At 39.7% G+C, this 26,444-nt stretch overlaps 2 protein-coding genes across 4 annotated transcripts; one reads left to right on the forward strand and one right to left on the reverse strand.

The window, feature by feature from the left end:
* Window positions 1-2,693: 2,693 nt before the first annotated feature.
* Window positions 2,694-17,444, reverse strand: KCTD2 (potassium channel tetramerization domain containing 2). 2 transcript variants are annotated; one of them, XM_063293153.1, is made up of 7 exons: window positions 17,141-17,444; window positions 16,097-16,642; window positions 13,298-13,406; window positions 11,585-11,676; window positions 11,122-11,217; window positions 8,873-8,998; window positions 2,694-6,271 (listed from the first exon to the last, which is right to left on the reverse strand). In XM_063293153.1, the coding sequence occupies exons 2-7, from the start codon at window positions 16,394-16,396 to the stop codon at window positions 6,242-6,244; spliced, it is 753 nt and encodes a 250-aa protein (XP_063149223.1). In that variant the 5' UTR covers window positions 16,397-16,642; window positions 17,141-17,444; the 3' UTR covers window positions 2,694-6,241. The 2 variants fall into 2 exon arrangements, with proteins under 2 accessions (XP_063149223.1, XP_063149224.1); XM_063293154.1 differs by lacking the exon at window positions 17,141-17,444 and having other exon boundaries at window positions 16,097-16,673.
* Window positions 17,445-17,563: 119 nt separating this feature from the next.
* Window positions 17,564-26,239, forward strand: ATP5PD (ATP synthase peripheral stalk subunit d). Of its 2 annotated transcripts, none has more exons than XM_063293156.1 (6): window positions 17,564-17,665; window positions 18,520-18,650; window positions 19,722-19,818; window positions 22,271-22,342; window positions 25,834-25,896; window positions 26,033-26,239. In XM_063293156.1, the coding sequence occupies exons 2-6, from the start codon at window positions 18,529-18,531 to the stop codon at window positions 26,162-26,164; spliced, it is 486 nt and encodes a 161-aa protein (XP_063149226.1). In that variant the 5' UTR covers window positions 17,564-17,665; window positions 18,520-18,528; the 3' UTR covers window positions 26,165-26,239. The 2 variants fall into 2 exon arrangements, with proteins under 2 accessions (XP_063149226.1, XP_063149227.1); XM_063293157.1 differs by lacking the exon at window positions 17,564-17,665 and adding an exon at window positions 17,686-17,751.
* The last annotated feature ends 205 nt before the right edge of the window (window positions 26,240-26,444 follow it).

Genomic DNA, 26,444 nt, shown 5'->3' on the forward strand with positions numbered 1-26,444 from the left:
GCCATGCTTTTTATGTCAAGCTGTTAGGTTTAGCTATCCATCCCCAGCACTATCAATTACCTTAAATATAAGCAATTAAAACTTACTTGCCTATGAGCATCTTTAGTAGATGAAATAAATATATTCTAACAAAGGCAAGCCACAGGTTTTTATTTTTCTCTATGTGAGCTTGGCTGTGGTCACCCCAATTGCTCAGAGCACTAGCAGCTCAATCCCATTTATACAGAGGTGAGTTCTTATCCTTCCTGTGCTTTGCCAGTTTAAAATTAAAAAGTGATGTATTTCAGCAATATGGGAATGCTCAGCCTTCTAACAATCCATACTCCTTTGACATTAAAGCCCAGCCACAAAATGGCATTGTCTATTTGAACAGCCACTGCAGTATATGAATCAATGGAACATTTCTTCATTGCTCTTATTTATTTTTCTTTAAATAATTTATATGACTGCCTATCTCACAACAGTGACTCTGTTACGGTGTACAAAGATTAAAAACACAACAATTAAAAACAATAAGCCATGTCACCGAAATACCTTCCAATCATAAAATTGCATCGAGAACTGAGCTTGCCTAACCTCCTGGCCTAAGGGAAAGAGCTAGGTCTTCAGGGCCTTATGAAAGGTGAACAGGCTCTAACAGGCTAATAGACGCCAAAAACTGCCTGCGCTGCTGCATTCTGGGCCAGCTGCAACTTCCAAATGCTCTTCAAGGGCAGCCCCACGTAGAACAGTAATCCAAATGGGAGGTGACTGAGAAGGCCTGAGTCACTGTGAGCAAAGCCTCCCAGTTCAGAAACTGGTGCAATTGATGCACAAGTCAAACCTCTGAACAGGGCCACCAGTTGGCACTGTGTCAACTACTTCGCTGCCCTTGCCACGAGGTAGTATCTAAGAAAGGCTCTTACCTGTGTTTGATTGGTTACGCTCTTCATTTCCCCCAGTTGCATTCTAGTTGCCTCTTATGCTGCTTCATCACCCTGAGCTCCTCTGAAAATTATGGGGCTCTCTGGGATCCACACGCATAGAGGCTATGTAGATGTGGCTACCCTCTCATTTCAAGCATCAGCCGAACCATGAACCAGAGCCCCAAGAAGAACCCCAGGCTCCCAGTAGGGTCCATTTGATGCCTGGGCAGACCATTCAAATAGGTCCTGCCTCCCTGCAGGGAGATGTAGCACCAGAGACCTCCAAAGCCAACAGGGAGTGATCTGTCCATGGCAAGGATGGTAACATTCCCCAACTCCAGAGCCCATTGCCACTGCCTCTGTTGTCACCAACTGAATGCAACTTGCTCAAGAGTGCAAGGCCAGGACTGATTTTCTATATCTGGGTGATATTATAGTTTTCTGATCATGTGTGCTACCATGGAGCTATATTCCCCAGTATGAAGGTATGTTTTGTTCTTACAACTAGCAAGGCTCATTTCAGACTTCTGCCTTTGGCATGTCTCCTTGTAAGAAAACAAGCTCAGAGTAATTACTTAAGCAAACATTTATTTAGGAATTGTTGTGAGTAGAAACTAGAACATTCAAGATAATTACTTAAATTATTTGGAAAAAAAAGAATATACTCAATGGGGAGGGGGCTCATCTAGATCATTACATTCCTTAAATCCCTACAATTCTGCTGATTTCTCTCTGTGTTATTATCTGCACTTACCTGTTAAAAGTCAAATTCAGTTGCTGCATTGGTAAATTAGCAACTATAGTAATAGTATTCCACTACAGTTCCAGTGAGTAGAGGTTTTCAGGTTTTCAGCTGTGGTCTTCTTGCCCCAAAGAGCATCTCCCCTTGACTTTCTACTAGCTTATAGCCAATCATGGGGTCTGAATTTGCTAGGTGACATCACAGTTCAAACTACAGAGGAGGAGGGAGTAAAGCACTTTGGTTATGATGTCACTGGCGGGCTCATCTAAATAAAAACATTAAGGACCTATCTGCTCTGCCCTTTCAAGATTATAGGCATCCCAGATAAAAGGAAACAACACTACTGCAGGGTTTTTAATATAGCATGCACGCACAGAAACATCTTGTTGCGTTGGTCTCAAAAACACAGAAATCAATTACCCATGGTTTCTTTCATTTTCTGATGGCAGAACCCATTTTGTATGGGTTTATCATTCTGCCTTATACTGTATCTCCAGTACGATGGTAACTTGCCCTATTTACCAGCCTGCTTGGCCATATTACATACCTATTGTTTGTAGGGTCAGAATCACTGCCATCACAGGTGGCTATTCTGAAACAGAATCCCTTAGCCCACAATACTCCTAACAGCAATTTTATTATGTTAGCAAGGAATAAACTAAAATCATCATACATACTTAGCTGAACTTATGGGATCTCTTTGTAAAAACTATTTTCCAAAAATTACCCCCCCACACACACATGTACTATATGCATGCTGCAGAATACACTGATGGTTTTTAAATTTAAGACTCTAGTTACAAACCTATAATTACCATATACAATATATCGGCTTCATTCTCCTTTTCAGTGAAAAGAAGCTGCAAGTCTTCACTAAAAATAATATCTAAAAATACTTTTATTTTGATAACAAGGATTTTTAATTAAAAACAAGAACAGAACATGGGTGCATCCAGATAAATTCTGTATAAAAGACCCCTCAAACTTTAATATCAGCAAAGCAGGAAGATACAAAATAAAATTGAAAAAAAAAATCGATGCTCAAGTCATGTCAGAATCTTTATTGGAAAAAAACATCACAGCATCTCCATTATTATTCAAACACATTTAATAAACAAAGAGGAACAGTAGCAAAGGGCACTGACATGTGACAAACTGTACAAAACCTCTAGGCTTGCAAGCAAAACCTGAGGGTGAGGAGCCCACGGCCCAGCTGTGGAGGTCTGAGGAGCCATCCCCACCCCTTTGTGAATAACCCCCTCCCCCTCGGACCATTCAGTCACCCCTGAGAAAAATTGATTAAAAATGTGCAGAAACAAAGACACTTTTAAGAGAAGGTTAGCTCCAACCTTGCTGTAACGGAACAATTGGGCCACTGGGTTTCTGAGCCAGTTACTGGTCCCCAGGGGCTAGCTAATGGTTTAAAAAAACCTCAAGAGATGCACATCACTCAGATGAAAAGCCATCCTGCCATTGACTTCCTTTGCCATTTACTGCCTTTCATGGGGAAATAGCATCTGTATTCATTTTCCAGCTTTAGCTTAGACTCAACCACATAAAGGCAAATGGAAGGAAGAGCCCTGTTGCTAAGAAGGCAAAGTTACAACTGGTGGAGAACACGAAAGCCAGTTCTTGAATTTAACAGGGCCTGAAGGTGGCCTCTCATCGTGAGAAAAGAACATCCCAGTGGGTGAGCTAGAATAGTGTCTTGCTGTAGCTGGAATTCAAGCCCTTATATTAAGAAAGCTGAGAGCTTTCCCAATCCCTAATACTGTTTCTGTCTCCAACTAAACTGCTCATTGCTTCAGGGAGGGTCCCCCAAACCGTAATGACTAGAACTGGAAATATTTAACAAGGGAAGGAAAAGAGAAGGCAATCATGTTCCAACGAAAAACCAGATTTACTGAAAATCTCTCACTACTTGCCAGCAGCAAGTGTAATATAGACAACAGTGGCCCCATTTATTCAGCAGAAACACTGTTTTTCTCTGCATTTAGCTCCAATCTTGCTGTAACAGAGCAGCCTCATCTCAAATCTGATTCTATTCCAGATTTAAATGGAGCTGTTTGCAGCGGCACTACATGTACAACAAAATGAGATTACTTTTACCAGTTCATTATCTTGACATCAGGCACTCTTCTAATGTGGCTTCCCCATGCATGGTGTTTCTGGTGATCATAACATAAATCAATGAGGTATTTGTTTTAGTTGACTAAAGCTACACAGTTAAGATTTCCTTCCAAGCAAACCTAACACTGCTACGTGCCCAGCAAGGTGGGGAATGAGTTGGGTTAGGCCAAGTTGGAAATGGCAGCATCCTCTGATTTTTCTTCCAACTAGTTCATGCCACAACAATCTCCCTTCCCTGAAAGGAGAGATTATGAGGATATGTGCGAATGCTATACATCTGTGGTTCTTATACTTCCTCACAGTACACACACACACACACACACATCTGGTTATTTCTCAGCTGTGGACACACACTGATAATGGCTGAAAGAACAAGATACTCATAGATTTATGTACACATCACAGTGTTAGTTAAATCCAGCCATGACGTACACTATCTGACCATGCCAATACCAACACATTACAAACAGCAAGGGTGAAGGAGGACAAGAAAGTTGCTTGAATTCCATACAGTATGGAACCAGTTGAGTTTAGCAGCCAGGAGCTGACCTCAGGACCTTTGGTACAGTCTGTTGCTACAAGGACTGAATACTGTACATTATTCAAGCCCTAACCCACCAAAACTTCACTGGAGGTATGTTGGCAAAATGGTGGGGAAGCTCAGTGATATATGCACACAAACACTGAAGAGTAATGGAGGATGTGGGGCAGGATAATTTGGTACCCTGTTAAACTTCATTTTAAAACTTTTTTGCTTCGTCTGCATTATATCTTCCATGCTTTCAGTAACCACTCACTATCCTCTCTGTTCCCACTCCTTTTGTGACAAGGAAGAAATAAAATGGGAAGCCTCATTACCACACACCATGAAACATGAAAAAGACACTGAGTGCAACTCCGTGCTGAGAAATCCCAAGCTAACCAGTTGGAATATAAGGGATCCTACTCTAATCACAGACTAATATGGGAGGTTCAATTATTGCCTAGGGGAAACCAAAGCATTGCCGTTTCTTTGATACTTTGATTCATTATGTTCAGGGCTCAGTTCAAAGGCCCAGAAGCCAAAGATGACTAACAAGAAACAAAGCCAGAATGTAGAGCAAATACTTCAGGAATTCCATTTACCAACAACTAGAAGGGACATTTTGCTGATAAGGGATGGCACAAATTTATTGACAAAATCAGCAAGTCCCGTTTGTCTAAGATTAGAATTCAGAGAGGCACAACATTGTTACTTCCATTCAAGGCATTCCAACAGGAAAAAAAAATACAGAGGTTCACAAATCACTTTGGACAAGAAACATCACAATAGTTTGGCAACTGTCATCATTTTACACCTCCCTTCCCCACCCCCCTCCCCAACCTGTGCAATGCTCCTTTGTCATTTTGGGTATGAGGACACAAGGAGGGGTGAGAAGTTTCCAGCACAGAATCATAATGTGTAAATAAAAGACTCTCTATCCCCGGATGTATTGGGTAACAGTTGGTAACGCCTACCAAAATAATTAGAGTACAAATGAAAACCTGCTTTAATGCAGGACAGCAAGGGAACAAGGGAATAATTTCATGCTGTTGAAGACAAGGCAAAGTGGAACTTGGCAGGAACAAATCTTCCATATCAAAGAACTACTGTATTTGAAGTAACCCAAAGGACACATTCTAGCTTTGGTGGGAGAAATGGGGCATAAGCTTCTTTCTTTCTCTCTCTTTTCACAAAGAATAAGAAACAATACAACAAAATCTAAAACTCACAGGTAACTGGACACTTTAAAAGCATGAAGAATGCTGACCAAACTACATTGCAAGAAATGCCTAGAGTTAGATTTGTAGTGTTATCAGAAGAAAAACCCTTCAGCTAATGTTGCACAGTGTGCATGATTTCCTCACTCAACTTTCTTATTTAACAGCTCTGAACCAGTAACATATTAAAAAAAAAAAAGTTTGGTGAGGGAAGAATGGAGGAAGAATATTTAATTATTCACTTTCCAATCCACTTTCACTGGATCTGAATGACTCTAACTAGGACAAATTTCCTAACTAAAGCATCAGAAATAGCAGTATTAAACCAAACGTCTGCTGTTTATCCAGGCCCGTGATGCTAAGATAACCCAGAACACAGAAATAGGGGTAGACTTCACAAAAGACTTCAAAGAGTGTATATATATAGATATCTCCCTCCAAGCAAATGTCAATGCCAAGACAGCAAGAAAAAAAAAAAAAAAGAGCAGAGCAAAGGTGCTCTCCAGCTGGAAGATTCTCTTCTTTTCTCTTAGCTTTCTGTGACTGGGGTGGGATGAGCCTTTGGTTTTTACCAGGATTTAATTCTCCACTGGCAGGACAGGCTCAGCTTTGCTTTGTGTTAGTTTTATTACTGTACAAAAGCAAGCTTAGACTGCAGGAGAAATGCTCTGCCCAGCAAAATTGCTCTTTTAACATCTGGGAGTTTTAAAGTTAAATGCTTGGATTACATCCGTGATCCTCGCTCCTGAAGAATCTGAAAAAAGAAAAGCATTCCTTTAACATTTTAGAAGCATTTCTTACAACAATGAAAAAGAGAGCTGGAAAACATGCTCTCTCTCTCTCAAGATTTGAAGCACAGGCAAGTTTGTATGAGAACCTATGGTATTTCTAATATCCTGATTCCAAATCATAAAGGGCTTCCTTTGTATGTCATGACTAGCATATTGTGAACAGAAACACCAAAAATTCAACAGAATGTGACTGCAGGACGCTGCAACCAGTTGTAAGTGCAAGCTGGTTGCCAAGCACTCGAATTTTGTTCATGTGACCACAGGGGCAACAGCCAGAACTTCAAGGACCAATTGTGAGTCCCTTCATTCAGCACTGTCATAACTTCAAATGGTCACTGAACAAGTGGTTGTAACTCGAGGACTACCTGTATGTGTTATTATAGCCTGATATTGGTATTTTAACCATACAAACACACCAGTCCACTGTCAATATTTGGGCATCCAGAAGTATACATGAATTTTGAATGCAAGCCTTCATGGGGAGCATACCCTATAAAGCACAAGCTGAATCTCTAGACCGCGGTTTGCTTTTCAAATAACCAGGAATACCTTTGTCTTGTCTGGATTAAACTTCATTTTGTTTGCTCTCAAGTAGTTTAACAATGACATCTGACACCAATTCAGAATCATGGATTTTACCAGGAAAAACAACCTCTCTCAGCAGTTTTTATCTGTATATTAAATAGCATAAGAAAAGATGGAACCCAGAGGCATGATTCAGTCATGGTAGTGAACAGGAGTTCCCCAGTGCCAACTTCTAAAACTGCTTCTCCAAAAATAAGCAAAGCCACTATAAAAGTGCCTCCAAGTTCCATCCTAATCAGGCAATCAGAAAGATAACATACTGGCTGGTATTTCAAGTTTTGATGTCATAGATGAAACTGAGTTATATGCCAAGGGGGGAATACATCAGCTATTACACTAGAACCCTGTATGGCTTGAACAAATCTGTATACAGGTAGTCCTCATTTAGCAACTGTCTTGGATAGTGACCATTTGCAAATACAAAGGTAATAAACAATAATAAAAAATTCATTTTCTGGCCAATGCATGCATTTATGACAAGGAAAGCCTTCAGTGTAAAACTGATTAAGGTCTGGTCAGTTTTAGGTAGCAGCTGCCAGCAGGGTTAGGGTTCTAATAAAATACTTTAAGGTCACAGAGCTGAGCTTGTTAACTTGCCCTTAGCATTTTTTAGGGAAGCACTGCACTTCAAGCAATCTCCCCACCCTGCGAGGGGGCAAAAAAAAAAGGGGAAAAAAAAAACAGGTCAGGCGCAGGACAGAACTTTATCTGAATGAGACAGCAGCAACCAGCGATCTTTGCAGTGTCACTCTGTCTCTCAATCACATGGTTTGCTTAGCAACCATTTCACCAGAACCAATTGCAGTCACTAAATGAGGACTACCTGTATACAGTCACAGATATCATTTTTATCCATTATTCTATCAAAATTACTTCTAAGATTTAAGTGCGACTATACATTTATCTACAATGATTATAGCAAAATATTTTCACAAACGTTTAGACCTCTATGCAACAATATTGACAGTATCAAAGGAAGATATGCTCTTCTGTGTCAAAATTCAAAAGAGCACCATGCCAGAGAACGTATCAACCTCACTGAATCTAAGGCTATAATTTAATAAACATGCTTATTTCAGAGTAAGCCATACTAAACTGAGTAGGATTAATAGACCTGCATATATAGAATTGCACTGCAAACATTTAAAACTCTGTCTAACCCTAAAATTTTGGAGTACAGGAGATGAAATATTTTTGAAGGTAGTCATTAACAGAACATAAAGGTAACTCTGAACAGGGTTTGGGTTTTTTGTATGTTGGAAGTAAACTGAAACACTACAAAATATTGGCCATACCTACACCTGATTATTTCTTTTATTTCAATGATTTGTTACATTTCTACACGCTCTATTAGAAGTGGGGATTTACAAACTGTCAAAATCCACTTGTTTTGACTTCCAGTGAGGACCCATGGTGAACTAGATGTCTCCAAGGAAGTGGAGGTGGCGTTGCGGCAAGATTGCTCACTTGCACTCCGGACAGCTGCTCCTCATGAGTAAACTGCAGGGACTGAGGTTTCTGCAGCCAGTCCGTGAGTTGAGCAGCTGGGAATCTAGGATATCCACCAAGCTCATAACTGCAATGTAACCTTATGGACACAATGTTCTGCCGAGCCTCATCTCTTAATCACTTTTGGAAATTGCTTATTAATTGCTTTTCAATTATCAGGAACAAGAGAAGGTGACGAGTTGTTCAAATTGTTTATACTTGTTGTGATGAAGGGGGAAGTCATTTCTTTACGTATTTCTTTTCTTTTCCTCTGCTATATTTTTTTTTTCTTTCTTTTTTATTTCTCTACCTATATTTTTTCCTGTACTCTATTTTTTTATTCTTTTATTTTTTTGTAGTTTGTATTCGTTTTTATCTGTTTAACTATAATGTTTAATAAAATTATTATTAAAAAATCCTCTTGTTATCTATTTTTATGCCATTCAATAAATAGGAAGATTGAAGGGTTCCAAGCACAACAGGCTTCTCACCTTTGCTTTCTCACTAGGCTCTATGACAATGCCATTGGTAGAGTTATTGAGCTCTCGTGATACAACACAGAGAAATTCTGCCTGATCTTCATTTCCATAGTTGTACGAAGATCCAATACTAATCAACTGTTAAAAAGGAAAAAATGTAAATGTTAAAAATAGCAATATGAGATGAACATTATAAGATCAGTCTTATAAGTTCATTCTAAAGTATTATTTAAGCTTATGTCTGGTCTCCAACAACTGAGAGTTACAGATTTACAAAAGTTAAGTATCTTTTAACTTCCTTTCTTAACATTTTCAAGGTGAAAACACTCATATTAAGCCTTTGAACTCTAAAAATACTGTGATGTACAGAAAGTATCATGTGACTTGTCTGCCACACCAAAATACTATCAAGCAGACTTTCAGTTTTGCTATGCGGCTATATGCAGGGTGTTCCAGAGGTCAGGCCTCACAGGCCAATCACAGTATGTTTTATTAATTAATCTTATTTTAGGAGAAATATTACTGTATTTAGGAATGTTCAAAGATCATACATCAAATGAGCAAGAGTGTGTTTAGAAGAAAATGGCAACCAATTTGAACACTGAATGTGATTTACATAATAAACTGTTTATGGAGCCTGATTTTTGATACACCCAGTACATCTGTTGATTCTATTTGCAGATACCGCACTGATCACTTCCATATTAATTATTCCCTCCTTCTTTCTACCATTATTTAAGCATTATAGTATCATTCTACAAAATCAATACTATTTAAAATAAAGAAAACAATTATGTGGCTAGGAGCTCCAGAAACATCTGGGTAAAACACTAAACTTTAGGAATGTACCATGCTGGTGGGGTAAATAGCTGCTCATGTATGCTAGTGTTAAAAAAAAACACTAGAAAAGGGTAAGATAATAAACAACAGGGCTTTGCAGAGATTTGGCTATAGCTGCAGCACCAGCCATGCATGCAATACCAGTCAGGAACACCTTCAAGTAAATGTCTTTTCCTGAGATCATGTAGCAGTTGTGTAGGGCTGCTGTAAGAAGTTCCTGGAAGGTGCTACATTCGTCTTTATACAGTTGTATTTGAAATTATTCAATTGTGAAATTATTCACAATTCATTGTGTTGAGCTATTTCAATTGCTTTTGTTTTACTTGTTCACTGCAAACAGCTGAAAGTCTGTACATTTTGACAATCAACCTGATTTGCAATGGGGGTTGAATAATTTTGATTACAACTGTATGTGCTCTGAAACATATTTTGCCCTTTGAATTCACATCTTTGTGCAGCTCTAACAACCACAAAAACAGGAACCCAGCAGTTATATCAGATTGAAACAAAATCAAGAGAATGTTTTAGACTGTAGGGAATAGAACTTTCATTAGTATCTGCAAATTGTAAGACTGATGAAGAATGGTTTGCTTATATGTGTTAAACAGGAATCAAAATACTTTTATTTTGTCTTCCCATAAAGTTTAATTAGATAAAAGTGTAACTCAGAAGACATAAACCAAATGAACTGTTTCAGTATACTGAATTCTGCCACCATACCACAGGCTGGCTCCCCAACTCAAGTTATGCTGGTCTTCAATAAGACACAGGAGATAGGAACCATCACTGAATATATGATGGCTGAGTTAAGCATGATGTATCAGAGGGAGGAGAGAAAATCATTACTTGTCTTTTCCTGGGATGCTGCTCAGAGACAAGACCTATTGTACTTGAATGAAACAGTACGGGAGGCTACTGTCCTGAAAGATCCATTTTCTTGTGCTATGAAACCCCCTAAGGTTAGTCACTATAATAGTTCTAATCTGAAAAAAAAAAAAGATTTCTACCTCATTAAGGGGAAATTAAACCTAATAATCAGGCTGTACAAAACCAAATGTCAACCCTATAAAAACAATCTAAAGATAGGGAGCATAAACCAAAGTAGATTTTCTACAATATAGTATTGTCATAAGATGTACACATAGTGCTGAATTTGATGGCCACTAAACTGATAGCATTGATCAACTGATATGGTAAAATGAAGAAAAGAATGCAAAAGAAGACTAAAAATCAGGCTTCTGCAGAAAATGATCAAGTTCAGAAATCAGTCTTCACACTTCAGCAAAATAATGAAACATATACACTCACGATTCACTGTTTCAAATATTCTACTTCTTTTCAATTGGACGTAATACAACAGGCAATTGTTATGATATATCCAGTGAGTTGGCCCAACTTCTGAATTTGTTAACATGAAATACCTGTTCAAATTTCCATCCATCAGACATAGTAGACACCATCTGGGTGAGCTCTTCTTCTTGGCACTGCAGAACTCGATAAACATGCTTGACAGGTCCCTGGGTAAAAAGAGGGAAACTAACAAATTAGAAATCAGGATTGTGAATTTTCTAAATAATGGTATCTTTTTGAAATGAAGGACAGTACTATTTTATATTAAGATGGAACAGGCCCATGAAAACAAACATTTGTAAAAATGTTTAAAAGCATTCTTCTAGCCACCATGGTTGTTAAAAGCTAGAAAGGGAAAGTGGTCTGTTTTGTGAAAGACTTAGAAACCAATAATATCCTGAGAAGCAGGTTGATATAGCATGGCTCTTATGCCACAGAGAAGATACAGGCATACCATATCAAATGGTAACATGTTATGACGTGATTAAAGCATAAAGGACACAATAAATGAAATTTCTTTCTAATATGAATTACTTGAGAAGTTCTGCTTTCATTGTCTCGTATACGCTCTTTCACCAGCCTCACTAGAGATGCAATGTTGTAAAATTCAGCTTCTTCCAGGACACCTAAGAATAAGAATGAAGAACACGATTTCAGGATTCATAAGAAGGAAAGACTGCCATACACCCATGTTAACTGCAAAATCTCTTGATCAGAAAACTTTCAGATCTGATCCTGCTGCCTGTCTGGAATTGGGCAATATACGTAATTTATAATTTAATTCAGGACATTCTGTATTTGAAGAGTTGTATGCCACAGCTTCTTTATTTTCTGAAAAGCCATTGAGGAACACCTAGTGATGTTGTGATGTTAGTGGAATAGGTGCAGCTGAATCTTTTCAGCTTGTGTTTCGAAAATCTAAAAGTGGGGATGGAAACAGGAACCCTCTCAGAGGCAGATGTTCCCATTTCCATCCTTAAAGCTACCAAAGACCTTGAAAAATACGCTTTTCAGCCCTTTAGAGGTTTTAAGGATGGGAACAGGAAGCATCCCAGAGGCAAAACTGCACTGCTGATTATTTGATTATCTTGGTACCAAATTTTTTTTTTTTAAATTAGCTTTATTTTAACAAGTTTTACAACAAGAAGTAGGGAAAAAAGGAAAAAAGAGAAAGAGAAATATATGAAAAACAAAAAAGAACCCCAACGGCCAACTTAACAATAAATCAAAAACAAGAAGGGGAAAATTGTATATAGACATATATCACATTTTCATCAAATGTCTAACCAGACTCTAAATTTACGTTTTAAAATATCATGGTTCTCTAATATTATAAAATGTCATAAAATCTATGCCAAAGAATGAGTCATTTTTTTATTAGTAGATAAAATTGCCTTTTTAAAAACAGATGTTACATATCTCTTGAAACCAATCCTTAATATCAGGAATATTACTGTTTTTCCAATTTCTCAGAATAATTCTTGTTGCCAAATTCTAAAAGCATAATCTCCAGATTATGCTGTTTGGCAGTCAAATGACACTCAAGTGCTGTGCACTTATTTTAACTCAATAATTAATCTGGAAATCAACAAAGATGTTATATCAAAATACGTTGTTAGGCACAAATCCAACAAAACTGAACACAATCAAGAAGCACCTCATGAATAAAATGTTGAGAATTTATAGTCCTTCTTATGAAGATAACCTGGAAATTCAAGAAAATTTGTTTTCGTAGGCTATGTTTCATTAGAAAGCAAAAGCTAATATAATAGTCCCTAACAGAATGCTCAAGATCAGTGTTGCTCAACCTCAGCAAATTTAAGATGAGTGAGGTTGGCTGGGGAATTCTGGGAGTTGAAGTCCACCCATCTTAAAGTTGCTGAGGTTGAGAAACACTGATCTAGACAGAAAGCACTATCACAGGATACCTCCCTGTATGGTCACAGATACATGCCTGTATGAACTAAGTTGATTCTGTACTGTTCTTCCACAGATCAACTGGAGTAACATATACTTTCTAATAATATTTTAAAGACACACAGATCATGAAATCAATGGAATTATATACATTTAGTTTTGGACTCAGGCAAGACCAACCTCCATTAATACTACTACTGTAATACTAATGCTAATAATAATTTATTAAACTTGTATGCTGCCCGACTCTCAACAACTCTGGGTGGAATTAAGCACCCCTAGCTTTCAAGAATAGAGATTTACACATTTGTCAAAGTGTTTTTTTCTTACCTTCTTCTGCCAATTCCTTGTTTATTATGAGTTTTCCATGCCGGAGGTAGTTCAGGATTGGACCAAAATATGTGGGATCCCTATCAATGAGATATGCCCCCGTTTCATCCTGTTAGAGACATAATTCTGTTATGTTCTAATGCTAAAGAAAGATATTCCAATGGAGTTCAGACATTTGGACATGGCATCTACTGTCATGAATCTAAGAATTTGGTTCTCTGTGAAAGAGTCCAAATTCTTACATCACTGGATATATTAATTTGCTTGTATTAGTTGATTCTATGACATAATTAAAAAAGATAGTTCAGGACCTATACACCATGGCAGCTATCTAATTAACTAGAAAATTATATATTTACATGGAATTATCTGCTCTTATATTACGTCACAGGCTTTTCACCAAAATTAAATTAATGCACAGGTAAAAATAAGCATAAACGCATTGATTATTATTACTGTATCCCTAGGAAAGATTTTTATCACTTGAAATGTAATTCATCCTGTATGTCTGACGAATGTGAGCCTAAATTACATCAGTGCTTTTTGGTAGCCTAAAAAACATTCTTCACAAATATAAATGCAGAATATTTAAAAAAAATTTAATCTACTGGCTCAAATTTATTTTTAGAAAACTCACTAAAGCTACAATCCTATACACCACATTCTTGGGAATATATCCTACTGAACTCAGTGGACCTACTTCTCAGTAGATATTCTAACAGAGTTGCTACTCATCTTGGAGAGACTGATCCCAAGACTCCACTTATGAAAACTTGCAGTCTGTATAAATACAGCCTATTTCTGGTGAAAACAGTTGATCTCAATGGGACTTACTGAGTGATACTTATTGTATCACCCAGCAGAACTGTAAATAAAGACCACAAATCTGGTATCTCTGTATAACTATTGTAACTTTTATACTATCATCTAAAGTGCTGTATTTAAAATTAAATTCTAAGGAACACAATTACGTAAGATCTTTTACAGGACATTCAGAATCCTCTGTATTGACATTATAAGTGATTATATGCTAAAAGCAACCACTCTAAATATACTTTATCTTGGCACACAGCTTTAAGCACTGGAGAAAGGAGTTGCTTTGTATACAAACATTGATTTTTTTAAAGAAATCATTACTTCTTTTACAAGCATGAAACTGAAAGCCATATGAGAGAAAACGTTAGGTCTTAAGTACAGTATATAATTTATCTATAGGGTCTGTGGGCAAGGCACTGAACTAGCTTTTTGATAGCTCTGGATAAAAGAACAGGAAAGGCCTCTTATGGAACAATTTGCTGTTGGAAATGAGGCTGTTTTTTTCTTTCTACTGTTTAGGAAGAGGGTTAAAATACTTTTTTGTCACCCATAACTTTCAATGATTTTATGCTACTTTTTTCCATATGAATGGTTAAGATTAATTTTATCGTTTAGCAAATATTATGGCTATACTGACAACATAGAAAGGGTGCTTGCTACTACTGAGATGAAGTGAGATGGAATGGGAAAAATGGAATGGGAGGTCATTGAATTGGCAATCATAAGTTCATAGCATATATCATAGCAGGTCTGACCTCTCTAAACCTCATGGAATTTCTGAATCTGGTTCTTTCTGATAGTCTAGCTCTAATGCTGAAAGGTAGGAAAGGAAGCATGCTAGGGCCAGACAACAAATTCTTTTGGTGTATTGACTGTAGGCCCCATCATCTTGGTTTCAAAGGGAGAGAGAATGATTAAAACATTCTAGGATGGGAAAACAGCCCCTACTCCCTATTCACTTCAACCTTGCCAGCAGAAAAAGCAAGAATTAGCAAGTGGAACCAACAGGGCTTTGGACAACTGTAAAGGACAACTGAAGCTCTCCTCTACAAGCATTAGGACTGAAATCCTATTCAATGCATTTACAGTACTGAAAGGCTAAAAAGGATGAAGTAAAAATTATCAGAATCTTGATTCAGAAAGATACAGAATACAGAATACATTATATACACATGTTATAAATACATACCATTTATGTATAACATTATACATAAATGTATATATGCTTTGTTTTAATAAACCATTTCCTATAGCCATTGCACCCATTTAAATGGACTAGATTCAAGATGTTTACAGACAATATCTTCATTTGTTGAAATGAAGACTAATATTCACATCTAGATAGGGAAATAAACAGGCCAGTTAAGAGGATTATATACAAAAGCTATACGAACACAGTGCTTTTAATAGTTTCTGTGTTCAAGCTTTGCCTAAGTTTTAAAGAATATGCTAAACATAATGATTTACAGCCATAATGATTAAGACAAATCATTACAAACCATGTCATACCTTAAATGTTGTGAGCAGCAACCACATTAATATATACTATAAATCTGTATTGCTTATTAACAATGGCTCAGCATCTTCTGTAAACATCAGTACAGAAGAGAGCAGCACAGCAAGATCAAGGACTCTCTCTTTCTGTATACATATATACAGCCAAGAGCCTATGCCCCATTTTTACATGCAGTCTAGATGAATGTCACTGAGCTTTACAGCAGCCCATCCCCTGTCCTCTCTCCCGCTTTTTTATCAAGAGAGACTTAAAGGCTCCATCTGTGGTTATGGTGGAACTGGAGTTCTGCAAGGAGCTTGGCCTCCCTCTAGAAATTCGACTACACAAAAAAGGCAGGAAGGGCCGCTAGGAGAGCAAAAGGAAAGGAAGGGCGAGGGTTAAAGCGCCGGAGGAGCATGCCCGTCGTTCTGGGCGCAACGGCCTAAAGGCCAGTGGCGACTTAGCGCCCGGCAGCCGCGCCCGCTCACCTTGTCCGAGCCCAGTTCAGGCCCCTCTTGGCAGCAGAGGCGGCAGAGAAACGACTTGGGCTCGCGGCAGAGGGTCTGGCGTGTGCTCACAAAGTAAGTGCCACCCACGTTGAGCCGAACCCACTTGGAGCCCCCGCCACTGCCGCTCCCGGCCACAGCTTTCTCGGGCGCCGGAGGCTCCGGACTGCGCGCTGGGCAGGCGGGAGCCGCGGCTGGACGAGGGCTTGGCGGCCCCGAAATCGGGAGCGGGCTGGGCGTGCGGCCTCGTGGCGGCCCCTCCCCAGCCGCCAACTCCGCCATGCTCGGCTGCGGCTTCTTCCCTGGGCGGGTGGACGGCGGTCCCTTTGTCAGTCAGCGGCCGCTTCAGCTCAGCGGCCGGGGCGGAAAGGCTGGAGCTGTTCCCGTCGAGGCTCGACAGCCATCCCCTCAGTCCCCGCTGACAGTGAACGCCGGACTTCCGGGATGAAGAGTTTCTTCCGGGTCATCAACCGCCTCTCCGAGTCGAAGGACTGCCCCTGGCCCCGGCTTCGTTCCAGGCGTTCCACCCTTAAAGGGAATCGGAACGAGTAAATGCGATCAGTAGAAATGAAAATAACATTCGAAAAGGTTCCAGAGAGCCGCCGGAAGGAAATACATAGGCAGCAGTGCCATAGACATCAATAGTCCAGATCGGCGCTTCTTGGTTTGCAGATAACATTTCTAGTTAGTTTGCTGGTGGGACAAACACTATTTGAAGCCAAAAATCCTTTCTCTTTTGGAGGCGATGTTTGGAAATTGCGCTGCCAATTTGCTTCACGGAGAAGGGAAAAAAATCGGTTTAATAAGATTTGTACCGTCCTCTAGAGAGGGAAAAGGGAGACTTACGTTATACCTGCTCTGCAATCGCGAGGAGGGCGGGTAGGAATAGAGGTGGCTAAAAAGGTAGACTTTTTTTTTAGATGCCTCCACAGAAGGTTGGGTTATTGCCATCCCCCAATATTATTTGCAAACACTCCGTATTATGATCTTAGTTCTAATAAAAACCTTTTAAGAGCAATAGCTTACTCAGTCGTCATCGATGAAATGCAACAGCGCAGAGACCCGATTTTGCAGCAAAGCTAAACGCGCGCCCGTGTCATCGAGCAGAAGACAGTCGCCCAGGCTGGATATTCGGTAATGTCGAGAGATTATGGGTTGGGTAATACAATTATAGAGTTCTGCGAAGGACAGAAATGGAAGATATTTCGAGGAAACTCATTGGGATGACAGGCTTACTCGCCGGAAGCACCTGGCAGATCCCGAAACTTCAATTCGCAGCAAAGCTCAATTGGTTTACCCCTGAAGCCCCGCCAGTCCCAAGCCCGCGCGAAGCGAAGTATCGCCGCTCCGCCTAAGGCTGCTCCATTAGTTTGCCCGACCCTGCTTGCCGCCCGGAGCAGAGCAGGCTGTGCTCTTGTCTTTTGCTCTCTCTAGGAGACGGCGAGGGCCGCCCTTTTTCCGGAGAGAATCTCCCCGATTGGGCCCGTTGGTCAGTGTCAGGCTTTGGTTCCGGGAGCCTTTTCCGGCGGTGCGGTTACCCGGTGGCTGAAGGTGAGGAGCCGACGTCCTTTGGGAGGGTGGCTAGCTTGGCAATAACCCCTGCTTGTTAACTGGCTTTCCTCCTCCCTCTCTTGCCCGTAATGCTTCTCACTTCATTATGGCGTGGGTTGGGATTCTTTGAAGGAGCCCTCCAGGGACAGAAATTTGTTCTCTGATTTGTCTTCCCCTTAGATAGGAAAGTAGATGCTAAAATCGAGAGTTTAAAAGCATTAAACTTTGCTTGTTGCTTGTTTTGTTTGGGATAATTATGAAAACGTTGCTTGATGTCTTTGGGCAACTGATCCTATCAGTAACAAAAGCTATATTTTTTATCAGTTTTTAAAAAATGGAATCAAAACTGCATGGTTTTGAAACATCTCCAGTCTATTTTTATTTTCAAGTGAGACTGTAGGGTTTGTGTGTGTGTGTGTGTGTGTGTGTGTGTGAGCGAGCGAGCGAGCGCGCCCACGTGGGCCTTCGAGTCGATGTTGACTCCTGGTGACTGTCCGGACAAGTCCCTGCAGTTTTCTTGGCAAGATTTCAAAAGTGGTTTTCCCTTGCTTCGTTCTTAGAGCTGAGAGAGAGGGACTGGCCCAAGGTCACCCAGTTGGCTTCATGCCTAAGGTGGGACTAGAACTCACAATCTCCTGGTTTCTAGCCCAGCGCCTTAACCACTACACCAAACTTCAGGTTTACTCCTGAATAAATGTATAGTAGTTTGTAGGTTGTAGTTCTTGACTTCACTTAGACAAAAATTTCTGTTTTTATAAATGTTGTCCTTTGCTTCCTTCACAACTCACCTGCTATGTTATTTTCTTGTTGACTTCCTTTTTTCCTTACTCTCTTTATCTCTTCCCATTTTCTAGGTGATAGCAATGGCTGTCCGCAGGGCTGCTCTGAAAGCAATAGATTGGGCGGCATTTGCTGAACGAGTGTCAGCTGATCAGAAATCTATGTTTAATGCTTTTAAATCCCGTAGTGATGCTATTGCAGCCAAGTGAGTATATTTCTTAGTGTGTAAAGAGCACTGTAGGAAGAAGAGGAGTGACATTAAACCATTAGACATTAAAAATATCTTTCTGATGGGTGGATGCATCAGTGGCATTATTTGGATTACATTAATAAACACATGTTTCCAGACTGTGTTGCTAAACTGTTCTCTTGCTTCTTATATCAATGTAGTAAAATACATATTTTAAGGCATAGGTGTTCAGTTTATTCAAATAGGCAGATCTGATAAAATCTCTTTATTATATTTGGTCACAACTGTTTCTATGATTTTACTATTCTAGAGTTAAATAGCTAAATGACAGTGAGACTATATTGGTTGACTCTCAGTCATTGTTAGTAAATATGATTACACCAGGCATGGGAATCTTTGGCCCAGGCAGTAATCCTGTCCATCCCACAGCTCTTTAAGCATAACATTCCTTGCTCAAGGCCCACTTGACCTTGTTCTATTTGCCTTCACCTCACCTTCTAATTCATCCACGTCATCAGAAGGGAATGATGAGGCGTAGCCAATAGTGTCAGAGAAACACTGGGAGTACCAGCTTCTGAATAAAGCACCAGGGAGTGCTCAGCTTGTTCTCATTCTCTCCCTCCCCTCACCCCAATTTTGTCCTTGCAAGTGAAGAGCAAGGCATGGATGATGTAGGCAGGATTGTCAGAGGTTGACCTTCATGTTCTCTGATCAGGGAAGGAGCTGTGTGCTCCTGCTAGTTCATTCACTATGCATCTTGATGGGTTGAGGCATGTGTTGGACAAAACTTTTTTCTCTGTGATAGAAAACATGGGGAGTGATGGTTCCTCATGTCAACTTCCACAGAGAAAGATATCTGGAGGTCTGTAGAGTCAAATAAAAAGGCTAGATTTTGCTCCTTGGCCAAACCCACTTTCCCATCCTGGAGTAGTTTTGAAAAACTACTTATTTTTACCTTGATAACAAAGAATACCTGGACGTTTGTTTGACTTTTCTTGTTTTGAAGAACAAGAATGAAAAACAACTTTAGAAGAAGGAATATTGAAGTGTCCAATAGTTCTGATGTTCTTGTCTCTATCTAAATAGGCTTGCATCTTTGCCAGAGACACCACCAGCCATTGACTGGTCTTTCTACAGAACTGCAGTTGCGAATCCTAGCCTAGTGGATGAATTTGAAAAGAAGGTGAGGCAGTTTTAATTTTTTGTTTATTTGATGTGTATTCCACTGCAACCAAAAGAGACTTGGCAGTTCATGAACATCAATAAAACTACAATAAAAAGTTCTCAGTAAAAAGATGAAAAACAAATAATATTACAGTGTTACTCAGTCTGATGGCACCAATTTATCCCTCCCAGCTTTTCTAAAATACCTCCATTTTTTAAACAATTTACACAGAGCAAGTAGAGTAGGGGCAGATCAAATCTGTGGGAGGATGCTGTTCTAAGATGTAAGTGCTTCCACAGAGAAGATGTGCCTGTGAGCCTCCACACTTCATATCTGGCAAGTTTTCCTGAGATATTTAAGTCTGGCAGGTCAAAAATGGGTGGAAAAATTGGTCCTATAAGTACTCTCATCCCAAGCTATGTAGCACTTTGAATTGCACTCAGAAACTAATAGCAAGCTACTGTACTCACGTCAAGGCCTAAAGCAAAGTACTGTAATCATGTCAAGGACCTGTCAGCACCAGGCCACTGTATTTTGGGCCTACCAAACCTTTCAAGGATATTCAGAAGTATCTCTGTATAAAATGGAGTACAGTTGTTCAGATAAGTGAGGGTCTAGGCATGAATCACTGTTGCAAGGTCTTCTTGTTCCAAGTAGAGATGCAGCTGGTGCACCAGCTGAAGCTGGGCAAAGGCTCCCCTGATCATGGCTTCCACGTGCCCATGAAGTAGTAGCTGTGGAGACCCATCTCCACAAATAGCAGACCCATTCCATTGGGGCAGGGAAGTACTGGAAATGTTTGGGAACCATGATGAACAGACAGTAGTTCATCTTTCTCGGGTGCAGCTTCAGTCTGTTTCATCCTATCCAAATCCTCACAGCCTCCGGATAGTGGATCAAGACATTGGCAGTATCTTTTATCTAACTTGTGATAGCCATGTAAAGCTGTGTGATGATACTGTACCCCAATAACTTCATGTAAATGCTAAAAATCGGGGGAAAAAAAAGCCAAGCCCTGTGGAATCCCACAAGTGAGCAACTACTTGACTGATCCTCTTCTCCTCCTCCCTTTCCTCCTACTGAGGAAGAAGTGGAGCCACCGTAGAAAAATGCCCCTGATCCCCAACCCTCTATAGATGGTTCAGAAGGATACCACGGGTGATGGTACTGAAGGCTGCTGAAAAGTCCAAAAGGACCAGGGAAGATAGACTACAGTACCATGTCCAGATCACAACAGTGGTGAGAGTGACCTCTACCGTCTTAGTATCATGCCTTGATCTGAAACCTGATAGAAAAGCATCCTCTAGGGTGCTTGGTAGGCATATCCTGACTAGAGTCTTAATAACCTTCCCTAAAAGGGGGAGGTTAGAGATAGGGCGACAGTTGTCAAATGCAGACAGATCTAGGGAGGGCCTCCTTAGGAGGGGATGAACCACAGCCTCTTCAAGGCTGCCAGCACCACCCTCTCCCAGAGAGACATGTTAACCATGTTCCTCTTGATTCCCCAAAGGAGCCAGAAGGGGCAAGAGTCAGGTGTCAAGTAGCCTGTGCCAGATGAGAGTACCCTATCCACTTAATCCGCATTCAGAGACCAGGAGGAGTCCAGATAACATGACACAACAATGCTGCAGTCACCTCAGGGAACTCTACCTATGAAGAGTCAAGACTTATGCAAATCTGAGCAACTTCATTGACAAAATCCTGGACTAATTGGTCACAGCAGCCAGGCAGGAGTTCTACCTGTAGGCCCTTCCCTAGAAGGGAATTAGCCACTCTAACCTGGGCTCCAGACGACAGGCTACCCAGTGCAATAAGGGTGGAAAAACCACAGAAACACTCTGGATCCATAGATCTGGTGAAATGTAAGCATTCTCAACCACGGTTCTTGTGAAATACCATGTAGGAACACTGCATTTGTGTAAGATTTGTGATACCACAAGATTTTAGCTTTATAAAATTGGCCTTGGTGCTTTGTTGTCTCTTCTTGTAAACTAGACTGCAATATCAACTAAATTTTAAAAATACGAGATCTTCTCAACAAAATGGCTGCTTTCCCCCCCCCCCCACTGGATAACTCCTAAACTTTGAAACTGTCTGTGGTTTAGGGAACTAATGGAGAAAGAGAAGGGTGTGAGCTAATAGCATAAGGAGCTTCGATTGAGACTTTTCATGCTTGTTCCATTAAATCCCATGAAATGGTGCATTTTTGTAGGAGATAATGTATACATGAGTCTAGATATTTAAGGAGGTTAGTCCGCAATAAGTATTTGAAATGAGAACTCAGTTCCTATGGTTTAAAGCTGTTTATACAGCAGTGCAATAAATGCACAAGAGCCTAATCCAGAGACAGTGGAAATTATGTACTTTACTGCTGAATTAGAAACATTGACAGAGGGAAGGAGGTACACATGGTACAGGTTTAGAAACCAGAAGCTACACGTTTCAATTACTATTTCCTCAATTTTCACAGTTTAAGGCACTGCAGATTCCTCAGCCTGTGGATACTGAAACATCTAGAGTGGATGCACAAGAAAAAGAGACTGTAAGTGTTCCTCTATCCTGTTATGTGTTATCTTTTCATTGCACCTAAATGATGTTTGCAGAGGTATCAGCTTGGGATCTTAGCAGATTGCTCCTGGTCTTAATCTTTACTCATGGTGTCCTGCTAATGCCATTAGTTAAATTACGTTGAACATCATTCCCTGCTCCCCACATTCCATCTGCTTATGGGTTGCTACCTTTAGGAATTTCACTGCTGGAACTGTGGCACTGACAGTGGCCAATTTTAACTACAAGAGTTGGAGGTCTTAAATTGTCTGGAAGAACAAGGTGAAGACCTTCCATTTCCAGGGTCAAAAACTGAAATAATAAATATCATTTTGTGAGGTGCAAAGTAGAAAATTAAAACATGGATGCAAAAATGAGGGAAAGGAACAAATTTCCTTATTTTGAGAATGCTGTAGAGTTCATTTGTGCTGCGTGTATAATTATTTTATATATAATTATCTGCTCTAAACAGCAGTGACTCAAGCTGGTTTTTAGAATGATTATGGGACCATCTATTTGCTATTGCACCCATCAGATAAAGTATATGGGATGGATGAATGTCTGAGAGATCTGGTAGCTTTGGTCTTTCAATCTCAAAAAAGGCAGGGTAAGGATTATGGGGGGAAGCGGTGGCGCTGCGGGTTAAACCGCTGAGCTGTCGATCGGAAGGTCGGTGGTTCGAAACCGCGCGGCGGGGTGAGCTCCCGTTGTTAATCCCAGCTCCTGCTCACCTAGCAGTTCGAAAACATGCAAATGTGAGTAGATCAATAGGTACCGCTTCGGCGGGAAGGTAACGGCGTTCCGAGTCGTCATGCTGGCCACATGACCTGGAAGTGTCTATGACAACGCCGGCTCCAAGGCTTAGAAACGGAGATGAGCACCGCCCCCTAGAGTCGGATTCGACTGGACTTTACGTCAAGGGAAACCTTTACCTTTACCTTTTTAAGGATTATGGGAACTAGCTATACCCAATACATGTTTTATGTACACATTGATATTTATTTACAATGGCATGTGTAAATCCGTGCCACTGTGAGCAGGGTATTCTTGACTTTATTACTGGCTGTAGGAGTCTACAACATGCACTGTTCTTATGCCAAGTGCAGGAGAAATTCAGATTTCTAGGAATGTATTTCCAGCATCTACATTTTGCTGGCCTGTTATAGGCATATTCCAAATTTTAAAATACGTTCAACATTTTCATCATTCCTTATTATGACTTTATGAACTAATGATCAAAATGTATAACAAAATCAAGTTCTAATGAACTATAAAATGAATCAAACCCAGAGTTTTTTTTAAATAGGAATTTTATTAAGTTTAAAGCAAAGAAAAAAACTACAAAAAAGAAAAAAAAAAGTGAGAAAACAGAAAATGAAAAGAGGTTTTTAAAAGAGATTACAAGATGACTTACAACTTTCAACAACAAGAATATATAGCAATTTCCATAATGAATCCCTTATTCTAAAGCTAACCAAGATCACATTTCTATAAATCATTCCATAGACAGATTATAAAAATCACTAAAGACAATTGCTTGTTCCTCTTATATATGAAGAAAAATAAACAAATATATAAACCTCTAAATCAACTCCCCCCCCCACAAAAAGAACCCATTTGTTTAAATCTTTCCTTCCTACCACTATTCTATGTATTTCTGGCCACTATACATTTAAATTGTCTACTTTTGTACTTAAGAATACTATAACAATCTTAACTCTATTAAACCTAAAACCAAACACTTATTCTTATATCTTATAAATCTTAAAAGATCAAACAAACTTGAAGTCATTAAAGAAAAATGGAATCATACAAGCCTTAATATCTATCCAAATACACATTCTTAATTTCTTATCCACATCGAAATATACCAGAACATTTACTTGTCTCCATATTATGCATAAGGCATTTTTCATAAAAAAATGAAACAAATTAAATAGCTCAACTGCCCCCCTTAATAAACCAAACTTCTTAGCAAAAATCCTCCCACATAACATAGCCATTTCTTTCTCAAAACAATCCTTCAGGAAAACAGCCTGGTCAGTATCTTGCAAGTCAAACTTTAACTCCTTCACCAAAGTATGTTCGTCACCTGGCATTTCTTCAGAGAATCCATTGTCACTGTCAGGGAAAAAATCCCACTCTTGATAAACTTCTTTCTCCCCCCACAGAACATCTTCAGCCAGTTGACACATTTTAGAACTGATACTTTCTGCAATATCCCAAATATCTTGCAGAATGGCTTGGCAGGTCTCATGGAAAATCTCTTTGAAATCACTACGAAGCCCAGAACAAAGCCCTGAGAAGATTTCCTTAAGGTTGTCCATATGTCAGGCAGTAGATTATGGCGCCCCCGGGATACTTGACAAAGCAGATAGGTGTTAATGAGTTAATGAAAGGCTTGGGAAGCTTTTAAGTGAAATAGACAAAGAAAAATGTGCTAATCAGCAGCTACAGAAAGTGAACAGAAAAATGGAAACTCAAAACAGCAAGTTCAACGTGTAGGAAAAAATTAAGTCCTTCAAATTAAATACAGAAATCATAACGGGGAGATGATTAATTATTCTCAGTCCTCCTTAAAATTTAGATGGGAAGTAAGCCAAAGACTAAAAAAAAGTTTTTGAAGTTAATCCAGAAATAATGATAAGCACCAAGAGAGTCGGCTTTTTCTTGTTGTAGAAAGCCTCTCTTAGAGTAAGAAAACTTAAAAATATAAATTGAGTGATTTAGAAAGGGAGGGGCTTGATCTAATGTCCCTTTAAGGCTACAAATGCGGGTTGGAAATGATGGCTTCCCCAGCCTCCCGTCGTCTCTTACCAGGTCTTCGCTGCTTGCGATTCTCAGGCTGCAAGGCGACATTTTGGAGGACGAAATGGGATGATTCCAAGCTTTTTAACTTATGAAAAAGCTCTGGGCTGCAGGTAAAAGCTGAGCCCGAAAAAAACCCTGGCGTTGTCAGTTCTGTCCATGGAGCTCATGGACGACGCTGTTCAGTCAGCCATGTTCCCCACCGGAAGTCCAAACCCAGAGTTTCTGATGCTTTCTCAGCATGGAGAGTTCGGATGATGGAATAGCCAAGGAATCTAAAGACTTGCTTGGCTCCTTCTAGAGGCCAGATGTCAGGGTCAGTTAGTTTATTGTTCTGTATCCTTTGCTGTTTTTTAGCTGTTCTTTTTTTAAAGCTATTTCTTTCTTCTCACAAGCAGTGAAAGGGATCAGCCTGTTATATATTGCTTGCTGAAAGCATATTGAGGGATGTTTTTGATACTGTGAATCCAGTGTTCCCTAAAATAGTCAATCCTGCCCACTGATTCATTTTCCTTCCTCCCTGCATTCCCACCCCACAAGTATCAAAGAAATATGAGGGGAGGAGCTTTTGAGAGGCACTGGGAGGCAGGTTCTGTGATCAGATCTCTGCCCCCATAAATCCATGGATAGCTTCTCAGGAACCAAAGTTTCTCATAAGGTTGCTCTCTCTTCTTTCAGGATAAGCAAGCTGCTGACTTCATACTGGCTTCTAAAAGCCGCATTGTTAAATATGAGGAGGAGGTAAGCTAGTGATTTTACTTGTACAAATAGGCTTTTGCATTGATCTGTATTTTCTCCTAATAACTTGTGTGCTTTTGGTTTTCAGCATTTCTCTTTATCATCTGTTAATAATTATGGTGGGTTTTTTTCTCTTAAGCTTCAGGAATTGAGAAACATGATTCCTTTTGAAAATATGACTTACGAAGATCTACCTGAAAAATTCCGGGATCCTACACTGAACCCAGAAAAATATCCTTACTGGCCGCACAAGCTTATTTCTGACGTATAAGCAGTGGCTGTTCAAAAGCATTGTGCAACATCAATTCTTCTTCAGGAATCTATTAAATAAAGTAATTGCACCTGAGCCTTAGAAATCTGCCTCTTCTTCCCTAAGAATCCTGCAATTTAGCTAATCACTACCAAGATTGTATGGGATTGTTGCCTCTAACATGTCTGCTTTAGAGTCCTAAAAGCTGGAGCATTTCAGTTACTGGTTTTGGATTTGACTTAATCTTGTATATTCTGGGATCAATAATACTGGATTTGTTCATAGTAAATATGGATTATAA

The sequence above is a fragment of the Candoia aspera genome, chromosome 2 (genome assembly GCF_035149785.1).
Source record: "Candoia aspera isolate rCanAsp1 chromosome 2, rCanAsp1.hap2, whole genome shotgun sequence".
NCBI classification, from domain to species: Eukaryota; Metazoa; Chordata; class Lepidosauria; order Squamata; family Boidae; genus Candoia; species Candoia aspera.